Consider the following 11,144-nt stretch of genomic DNA (forward strand, 5'->3'; position numbering starts at 1 on the left):
TTGTCTAAATTTTCGACTAGCTGTCTAAATTATGAGAGATAATTTTGTAAAGAATTATTAAAACTAAGATAGAATGCAAAATGACTTTAAAAAATAAGTAAAAAAAATCATATTGAAAAGAAAAGTAGTCACCGTAAGGAGGCATTTGTTTGATATTGAATTGAATGATGTTATATATATAGTTCATACTCGTAGGTGTGTAAGCATGTGATCATGCTATATAAGTCAAAAAAACAAACTCTGATCTTTATAATATCACCAAAGATAGAAGAAAAAGGTTATGACATTTCATCTAATTATGTGGTTGGAAAGTAAAGAATCTCTCAAGCATATGATTTTTTTTAACAATACTCAATATTGTCGCATTGCTTTTAGTTTAATTTGTAGTTGACTTTTTGTATGAATATGATCACGACTACTACTTTCGTGGCTTGAGTTGTTATTAGTCTTTATAAAATAAAAGTTTGCAATTGTTATTTATAACTTTTATTCTGTGTGACTAATCTAGTCAATCTTTATAAATTTAAGTCCCTATCAATAAAAATTTCTCCCTACCTACGTAGATTTTTCTAATGTATATAGAAAATTTCTTAGCACTAATATGTGATAAATATGTTTGAGTATTTTCGATCATTTATTATGATTTATTCTAGTTTATGAAGAGAAGAAAGAGAGAATTTGTGATAAATATGGTCGAGTATATTTTCATCATTATAATCATATATCAAACGGTTATATTTTTAATTATTTAATAAAAAACCATTCTTTATTATTATTATTATTTGGTAAGGGGCTTAAACAAAATTTCTCACATATGCCAATTTTGTTATCAACAAGGACAGACCCAGGATTAAGGAGGGGCATGATATACAATTTTAAACAAATTTAAAATATTAAAAATATAATTTTTTTCCCTACTTTTCGAGTGGCCAACATACATGCGGTTTCGGTAAGGGCACATGCCTGTTCGACACGTGTCAAGTCTCGCACCCCTACAAGCAGCTAAACGAACATCCAAGCCCAACCTTGCGAGTACCAACCTTATGGATCTGACTTGATATTGAAGACTGGTGTTCAAAGGGGAGCTTGAGAGACACCTTTCGAGTAGGAAACATACCCCTTGGCAAGAAAGCGTACCTTCCGTTAGGAATTTTCCCACTTGGCAAGCCTAGAATGATGGGACCACAGACACGTGTGCCCACCTACCTTTGAGACAAGTGGCGACTGTGCAGAACGTGTTGCCCCTCCGTAGAGTCAACAAAGTGGCTGTAACGCCCTAGATAGCCCAAGACCGTCACACTGTGTACCTTAAATAGTGCTTAACTCGCTAAACGAGTCATTAGATTATAAACGTGCTTCTGAGTGTTATTAATAGGCCAGAGTGAAAATCTCGGTCAAAAGGAATTAATATATTTTATTTAAAACGATTAATTATACATGGGCCCATGAAAGTGTTTACAAAGTTATTATTATCCAAAAAACAGGCATGGATGACATGGCATACATGTAATACACGTGACTGACATCTGGCAGAATTCGTGCTCGACTATCGACCAGGAAGGTATCTATTGGCACAACGTTCAGTCTCTATATACGACCAGTCTGGTCGTACGCACGCTATACACGGAGAAAATCTTATGCATTTATGATAGAATCCGAAATTATCTCCCATGATTTCCTGAGTATCCGATTATTTAGGAAAGAATATCTGTAACAAATTAATGTAAATCTTCCTTGAGCCTATAAATAGAGAAAGATAGCTCAAGGGAAGGGGACTTTGGCTTTATAATTATCTGAGATTAGAGTTATTCTATTTGATATATTATTTTGTTCTTCAAAGGTGGTTGAAACTCATTGAACCCTAGTTCTTTGATCGTTCCTTTGAATCTTATATCAATAACAATTCAAGTGGACGTAGGTTGTTACCAGATTCTGGGGCCGAACCACTATAAACTCTTGTGTTCTTTATTGTTTTTGTCATCACATTCATTTCAACGTGTTTGTCCACATCAAGCATATTTGACTCCGTGTCAGTTGGCCAAAATCAGGGTTAACAGTTATTTACAATCCAAAATAGTCATTGCAGTATAAAAGTTACAACCCGCCGACTTAAGCAGCAAAAATAGGGTTAAACCCTAGTTCCCCTGAGAAACACCTTGGCCGTGGTGGTCAAGCGGCCGCATATGTACACATCGCCACCTAAGCTCTCCACTTAAGGCTGAGTGAGCTTTTCTTTCCCTTTACCTGCACCACATAGCACCCGTCAGCCAAGGCTCAGCAAGAAAACTTATTACTGCATGTATACAATATAAATAAATGGTTATGGGGCTTGCAACCCTAATCAGATGGTGACTGATAAGTCTCTCTTAATAGATGACTAATAAGTCTCTATGAATAGATGACTAAAAAGTATCTCTGGGGTCCCGCGCCCCAAGCCATGTGACGTTTCAGTCACCAGAGTCTTTTAGCCCCGACTCTAAGTAACTAGCCTTTAGACTAGACAAACACTTTAGTTTTCTTCGACCAATAGATCGATCAAGCATTTAATGCTCATGTTGATTAGATCTAATCATTTCGGCATGCATTAAACACGCTAATTCCACTTTTGACTCATAAGCCAATACTATACGACCATTGCTCAGCACTACTGCCAATCATGACTGATAAGTCAGAGCTTCACGACCAATACTAAGCACCATTGTCGTTTCTTGACTAATAATTCATTGTCATTCACAAGTAAGCAAAGTTGTCATGCATTTACAGTGCAATCAATATCCATATATAGAGCACTCAACATGCCTCATCAATAAACATGCATATCACATACTGGGTGCAATTTTCTTACCTCTCGTTCGAGCGTGAAATAATAAAAGAACGACCCTTGAGAACGATCGGTCCTTAAGTCCCTTAGTGGTCACCTAGTCATAACCAAATATGAAATCCCATCAATAAAATAAGTAATAAAAGGTTCATGGTCTAAAACCCCATTTGCGGGACCTCGAATCCTACTAAAACGGTTGGTAGATTTGATCTCGAGCCTTAAGAATCGAATGCCCGCGCCTAAAACTTGCTAAAACCCATTCTGGCACAAAAGGGACAGGCGGACCGCGACCTGCCCCCAAGGACCGCGGTGCGCCCCCAAGACAGAGAGCCCCCTATCTAGGGTGCCAGGGACGAGCCGCGACTTGCCCCTGTGGTTCGCGGCACGCCTGCTTGACAGATGCCAGAGGAGGCTCTGGGACAACTTCAAGTCGCGACTTGCATAAACTCGGTCGCGACTTGACCCCAGGAACCCATCTCCCCTGCATTTTCCTCAATCTAAACTCAGCCAAATCTTCACCAAACCAATCCCAAAATCACAATCAAACATTTATACAACATATCCACCAACCTAACATCAAAACCCAAGCTTAATACCACTTGAAACATCACCACATATCAAATTACACAATCAAGTTATCAAGCTTATGAACTATCTCAAAACAGAGCAAAAACAAGGGATTTAAATCTTAGAATCTTAACCTCAAATACAGAATTGAACCCTTCCAGCTGCTAAACACAATCCTAAACTCCAAGTTTTAATCCTCAAGTTTGAATCATCCTATTTTGCTTCAAAAGTTCAACCCGAGAGAGAGAGATGATCGAGAGTGAGAGATAAGCACAACTCTATTTTTTCCTTAAACCTTCCACAACCTGCTAACTTAAGTATATCTAATAGCCAAAATAACATAAATGCCCCTGGGACCATTCTAACCGTTCAAAGTCAACAAGGGCAAAATTGTCATTTCCCATCTATCCCGTTAATCATAATTAACGCCCTCCAATTCCCGTTACCCCCAATATCCTCAAATAATATAAAATCATATTCCATTACCCGTTCATTCCCGGTCATGTACTAAGCATCAAATTACCTCAGGCTCACCCTGACCCGGTAATTAACCCCGTTATGACTAGACCGTTAACTTGCATCCTAGGATCGTCTCATGCCGAATAGCTCGAACATATCCTCATAATAATGTGGTCTCACCCATAAATCACAAACATGCACATTTAATATACAATTATCCTCTTAATGGCCAAAATTACGAAAATGTTCTTCTAATAAGAAGTGGGTCCAAATGCATGAAATTATCATCATATAATAATATAACTCACATAATCATACATATAATCACATAATTGCATATTAAATCAATTATGGTCCTTCTGACTCCCTACTCCAGGCATTAAGCCACATTAGGGAATTTTGGACGTTACAGTGGCTTTTTAGGAAAATGTGAGATCGCTCCAAAAAGAGAGGAATGAGAAATCTTACACATCCATGCAATCTCCCCATGTAACGTTAGCTCATCATGCTCCTCAACCCCTTCGAATGGCCACTCCGAAGGCACATAACAAGTTATTTAACACCAAATAAGCCAGACATAGCCCATGGGCTGATTCCAAACCTTTTACTTTATAATTCCCTACGTAAATCCTAGTGTTACGAATAAATTAAGATCACTAATGTACTTTAGTTCTAATGATAGAGCCCTTAATCCCCCAAGCCACCTATAAATAGGGTTGGATTTCATTTGTAAGGGATCAGAACTTTGGTACATGTTGAAACGTTGTCGAAATCTCAAGAGAACTTGAACCTTTGCAAGTTCTTCTTCCTAATACAAAACCACATAAACTTTACTACGTTCTTCTGTCTTTAATTGTCATTTCACAATTGATTTGTCGTTGACAAAAGACTGAGTTAGCAATAATATTTTTAAATAGTCTATAATTAACTTTATTCATTAGGTTAAATATCTTCAACTATACTAATTCAAGTTAATATTTAAGAAAAAAATAAAATTGGAGAAGGTAAAATATTTAAGTAAAATAGTTTATGTTTCTAAAACAAAAGCAAGTTAAAAAAATTAGTTTATCTTATTTTTTATAGCTAATAAAGATTTTAGATTGATCTCTAGTATAATACTCTTATTGTGCTGCCCCAAAAAAAATCAACTATAAATATATAAATAGAAAAAGGTCAACTCAATTAAATTTACTTTTTCATAAAAATAAAAAGATAAATTATAATAAATGGCCCAAAACAATGACATCAAGAAGCTAATGTTCTCATTTTAAATTTTTTAGAGAAATAACCATTTTACGTTGTTCATTACCTAAATTATTATTTTTTATCATTTATTTATTTATGAGCGTATGACTTCAATATAATGTTATATATATATTAGTTTTGTTTAATTAGTTTTTATTTGAAAGTTATATTGATTTTTTAAGTTTTTTTATGGGTTGTTGGTATATTATTTTCCAACTAATTTATATGTTTTTTGTGGTATGGTATATCATTTTTTTTATGATATTTAGTTTCTATCTTATTATACATAATGATAGTATATAATTTTGTATCATGATATATACATTTTAATAGTACAAGTATATAATCTTGTTAGCATAGTATATACATTTTTTAGTAATATTTTTGTAAGTTATTTTGTTGGTATATTATTTTTCAACTCAGTATATATATTTTGTGGTATGATATATCATCCAACAACCTATAAAAATAAAAAAATAATTAAAATAATTTTTAAACAAAAACTAATTAAACAAAGCTAATATACATATACCATATTATTAAAATATTTAAAATAAAATAGTAATTTGCTAAATGACATATTTGGTAATATGTAATATTAAAAAAATAGTTAGGTTATTTTACTACAAAATTAAAAACATAGACATTTACTTACTTTGATACACTATTAAGGATCATTTTGTCTAAGCCCTACCGGTGAGGCTCTCAGTGTTTCTCGACCCGTGAACAGTTTTTAGCGTGATTTTTTTTTATGACTGTGTATATTGTAGCTATTTAGAGCATCCTGCAAATTTTCAGAAAATTCCGAATAGTTTACAGTACCAAAAACTAGGTTCAAACATGTTGTTTTCCACGTGCATAAAAAAAAAATTAGTCATGAGTGCCACAATATATTTAAACTTAATTTTTGGTATGGTAAACTATTCAGAATTTTCTAAAATTTTGAAGGATGCTCTAAATAGCTACAATATACACGGTTATAAAAAAAATCACACTGAAAACTGTTCACGGGTCGAGAAACACTGAGAGTCTCACCAATAAAGCTTAAAGTGAAGCCCAATTAAATAATTGTCCTATGCATGCACTAAAATATTATAAAAAATACTACTTAATTCACTCGATAATTATAAAAAAATAGTGGAACCAAAACCATTGAACTTGAAGACAATAGAGTAATGATTTGAAGATAAAAAGAAGACCAATGACAAGAGAAGAGTGTCATATACATATACACCTATATTTCTATATATATATGAGGGGTCCACCAATATAGCCAATCAAAATCAAAGTTCATCATCTTCAACTACAACATATATACCAGTATATATATAGCCACACACCATTCTCCATTCTCCCGGACCACTCTCTTCTTTCCCTTTCTTCTTCTTCACTTTATATACATATATATATATATATATAGTTGATCAAGATCCGAATTTGAAGAATCAGAAAATGGGTTCAACAGGATCGGAGACCCAGATGACACCGACCCAAGTTTCAGACGAAGAAGCCAACCTCTTCGCCATGCAACTCGCCAGTGCCTCAGTGCTGCCCATGGTTCTCAAGGCCGCCTTGGAGCTCGACCTCTTGGAGATCATAGCCAAGGCGGGTCCCGGCGCGTTCCTCTCACCTTCCGACATAGCCTCGCAGCTGCCGACCGAGAACCCCGACGCGCCGGTGATGCTGGACCGGATGCTGAGGCTTTTGGCCAGCTACAACGTGCTGACGTACTCGCTACGCGAGCTGGGCGACGGCGAGGGCAAGGTGGAGAGGCTCTATGGCTTGGCTCCGGTCACCAAATTCTTGACCAAGAATGAAGATGGAGTCTCCATTGCTCCTCTTTGCCTCATGAACCAGGATAAGGTTCTTATGGAGAGTTGGTAATTAATTATTAACCCTACTTCTTCTCTTTTAATTATTGGATTTCATTGATTAGTTTAGATTGATTTTAAGTCTTAATTAGTACTATTTTTTAGATATTTTTATCTTAAAAAATAGAGAATTGAATTTAAAAAATATATATAATTTTGGGGTTTATGGACCTTCTACTAAAAAAACAAAAAATTTGTGACTAAAAAAATCATTTAACTTATGTTATCACTAATAAATTTGTGGTTAAAAGTGTTAATCATAAAAATCACAATTTGTTATTATTAAATGTATTTTTAGTCACAACAAATTTTATCATTAAAAATAATAAATTGTGACTAAAACTACATTAATGATAATTTGTGGTTAAGTATAACTTTTTAGTCATAATTAATTTTTTGTTGTTACTAAAAGTTATAGTGCTCTATTTTTATTATTTAGATAGTTATATTTCTAATTTTTGTTATGTGGCTATTTAATTTGTAGTTATAATAGGTATTTTATAAATTTTTAAATAATTTACTATGCTAAAAAATAAAATTTAAATATTTTATTGTTGCGTTGTTATTTTTATACACATATACAAAATATTTGAAATTTTTTTTTTGAAAATTAGTAAAATGACTATAATACACTTAGTTATATATATATATATATTAAAAAAAAATTAAATTATAATTATAAAATCAGGAGTGTAATACAAAAAGAGAATACTTGATAATTTTACTATATTTTTATTTTGTGAAACATTTACTAATTATGTAGCAAAATGAAATCGTGAAAGAAAAAAAAGACAAAAACCATTAACAAAAAAGTAGTGTAGTCTTTCAAAATTTTAAGAAATAGTATCAATAAAATTGACTATTATTATAACTTGAAAAGTAGTCTAGAAGATGTGTTAATATTATATAATGTTACTTTTCATGAAGAAAAAAAATAGTAAGTTTAGATAATGACTCCAATCAACTCTTATATTCTTACAAAGTCAGTCTATCATCGATTTAATTATTATTGGTTTTTTATTTTTAATTATTATATAGCTATAATTTGATTTAGAAGTGGTAGTACAAGTATTTCTTAATATTGATACCCATATAGACTTTTGAATTTGGATTTTTTTTTTTTTTACAATAATATGTTCACTGTTCGCACAAAAATAATGGTAAAGTTCTAAAACGATATAAACAAAGTAAAAGATTCCAATTAAACGTTTATGGACACCACACCCACTTCACCTACCACCAAACATTAAATCTTGTCTCAATGACAATGAGTGATTTTTTTAAAAATAATAATAATAATAATAAAAATTATGAGGAGTGGACAAGATATTATTATAGGTGCCGTTTCAAAAATAAAATAAAATAAAATTATGATAGGTGAGTAAGAAGAAAGTGAAATACTAACTAATATTACCAAATTAATCATTTTCACCTTTAATTTAATTATACTTTTGTTTGCTTCTAATCACCGGTATGTTTATATATTTTAGTATTTTATGGTAGGCGTTTGAAAAAGACCCTACTGATGGACATTTTTTAATTTTTGATTTTTTAATTTTCGATCCGTTAACAATTTTTGACATAATTTTTTTAATTATTGTAGTTATTTAGAGTATTCTTCAAATTTTCAAAAAAATTTGAATAATTTATAGTACAAAAAATTAGGTTCAAATATGTTATTTTCCGCGCGCATAAAAAATTAGTCATGTGTACAACTACTTATTTTTAAATTAGTTTTTGGCACTGTAAATTATTCGGAATTTTCTAAAAATTTGCAGAATGCTCTAAATAACTATAATATACACGGTCATAAAAAAAATCGTATAAAAAATTATTCACAAATTGAGAACACAAAAAAATTTCACCAAAAAATTTCACCACAAGACTCTTTTTGAGACCTTACCACAAAAATTTCCAATATATATATAAATAAATATGTGTGTGAGAACATGCATACTAGCCAACTTAGTCCAACAACTACAACTGATAATAACAATTTATTTGTTAGAAGAATTCATACGCAAACTCATCCATAAAATTAATTCTTATTTAGACTTTGTTGACTCATTAAAATTAATAATAATAATAATAATAATAAGTGTTATGTTTGGTAATATGTATTAGGTACCACTTGAAAGATGCAGTACTTGATGGAGGAATACCTTTCAACAAGGCATATGGAATGACAGCATTTGAATACCATGGAACAGATCAAAGGTTCAACAAGATCTTCAACAGAGGAATGTCTGACCACTCCACCATTACTATGAAGAAAATCCTCGAAACCTACAAGGGTTTCGAGGGTCTTAACTCGGTTGTCGATGTTGGTGGTGGTACTGGAGCTGTTCTTAGTATGATCGTCTCTAAATACCCTTCTATTAAGGGCATTAACTTCGATTTGCCCCATGTCATCGAAGACGCACCTCCATTGTCTGGTACGTCCTATTATAAGAGTTTCTCACATCGAAAAGAAAATAAAAACATTACAAAAAATATATTAATGTACTATTTTATGTGAATTTTAATACTAATAATATTATCTATGGTTATAACAGGTGTAGAACATGTTGGAGGAGACATGTTTGTAAGTGTGCCAAAAGGAGATGCAATTTTCATGAAGGTACTTAATTTATAGTTTCTTTTCTTTCAATAATGTCATTTTTTTATGTTTTATCACAAAAGTGCAATTTTTTTATCTTACCAAACATGTACCTAACATATATTAATAATTTACTAAACATACCTACCACACATATTCTCTATGTATACCAAACAAACTTTTTGATTTTTAATAAAAAAAAAAAGGGTTTATATTTTAGACTCTGTGTTTTGTCACATTATCTGTTTGAACCTTGTGTTTTGACAAATTATTTTTTGGACCCTATGTTTTGTAAAATAGTTAAAATAGAACCCTAAACTCAATTTTGATGAAGAAGAAATTGAATATAACAACACAGTTTTTAAGCAGAATGATTTTATTTATGTTCTGAATTGTTAGTTTGATAAATTATTAGTGATTTTAGTTGAAAAAACATTGACCAAAATTGGGTTTATGGTTCTATTTTAACAATTTTACAAAACATAGGGTCCAAAAAGTAATTTGTCAAAACACAGGATCCAAATAGGTAATGGGACAAAACACAGGGTCCAAAAAAGTATAAACCCATAAAAAAAATTATATTGGATTTAAATTTCTCGATAATTTAATTAGTTTGGAAACAGTCTGACTCCTAGTATAGGTCTAGGAATCCAAAGTCTCAAAACTACTTTAGAAAAATATCACAAAAGGTCTGACATTTTAGAAAATTATCATCATTTACACCCCAAGCAGAAAAATATCATATTTCATTTCACCATTGATGGATGTGGTTTGAATAAACACAGTGGATCTGCCATGATTGGAGTGATGAACACTGCTTGAAATTCTTGAAGAACTGCCATGCTGCTCTTCCAGAGCATGGAAAAGTGATCGTAGCAGAGTGCATTCTTCCAGTGGCACCAGACTCGAGCCTGTCCACTAAGAGTACAGTCCACATTGATGTGATCATGTTGGCCCATAACCCAGGTGGCAAAGAGAGAACAGAGAAGGAGTTTGAGGCCTTGGCTAAGGGAGCTGGCTTCAAAGGCTTCAGAGTCCATTGCAATGCTTTCAATACCTATATCATGGAGTTTCTCAAGAGCCCATGATTCATATAAATACAAAATATATACTTTGTTATATTTTGGTTTGGATAATTTCTCTTTCTCTTTCACACATTGTGGTGATTTTTCTATTTTGAAGAAAAAGTGGGTATTAATGTATGCTTTATTTACACCCTTGAAAAGGAAAAATGAAAAATGTGTTACTGAATTTGCTTGTAATTTGCACTAATAAAAGAAAAGTTAAATGAAATATTCCTTCTTCTTTTTTTCATGAGTACTATTGCTGCTTCACTTGTGATTGAAAAATTGAGTTTCATCCAATCAAATAAGTTGGGTTAGTGAAAATTAGATTAAATACCACTTTTTTGGATTTCTAGTTGAAGAATGCCTCCTTTTCTAATACATTACAGAAATGTCTATTTTTTAGTTTAACATTCCTATGCCCTTATCTTGATTCAGAGTTTAATTTTTTTTTTTGTTGTACTTTTTCTAAGTGAATTTTCTTTCATCATTTGCTTTTATGAGAAGATGGTGAATTG

At 32.1% G+C, this 11,144-nt stretch overlaps 1 protein-coding gene across 1 annotated transcript; it reads left to right on the forward strand.

Moving 5' to 3' along the window:
* The first annotated feature begins 6,434 nt into the window (after positions 1-6,434).
* LOC133834373 (caffeic acid 3-O-methyltransferase) lies at positions 6,435-10,876 on the forward strand. Its single transcript, XM_062263967.1, has 4 exons — positions 6,435-6,972; positions 9,088-9,398; positions 9,519-9,583; positions 10,348-10,876. Exons 1-4 carry the CDS (start codon positions 6,545-6,547, stop codon positions 10,648-10,650), a joined length of 1,107 nt encoding a protein of 368 aa, XP_062119951.1. The 5' UTR covers positions 6,435-6,544; the 3' UTR covers positions 10,651-10,876.
* The last annotated feature ends 268 nt before the right edge of the window (positions 10,877-11,144 follow it).

Source organism: Humulus lupulus, chromosome 5 (genome assembly GCF_963169125.1).
Source record: "Humulus lupulus chromosome 5, drHumLupu1.1, whole genome shotgun sequence".
NCBI classification, from domain to species: Eukaryota; Viridiplantae; Streptophyta; class Magnoliopsida; order Rosales; family Cannabaceae; genus Humulus; species Humulus lupulus.

Coding starts and splice junctions, on each gene's coding strand:
- LOC133834373 (XM_062263967.1), top strand. CDS start 6,545: ATGGGTTCAACAGGATCGGAGACCCAGATGACACCGACCCAAGTTTCA. Junction 9,399..9,518: donor AGACGCACCTCCATTGTCTG/GTACGTCCTATT, acceptor TGGTTATAACAG/GTGTAGAACATGTTGGAGGA. Junction 9,584..10,347: donor GAGATGCAATTTTCATGAAG/GTACTTAATTTA, acceptor GAATAAACACAG/TGGATCTGCCATGATTGGAG.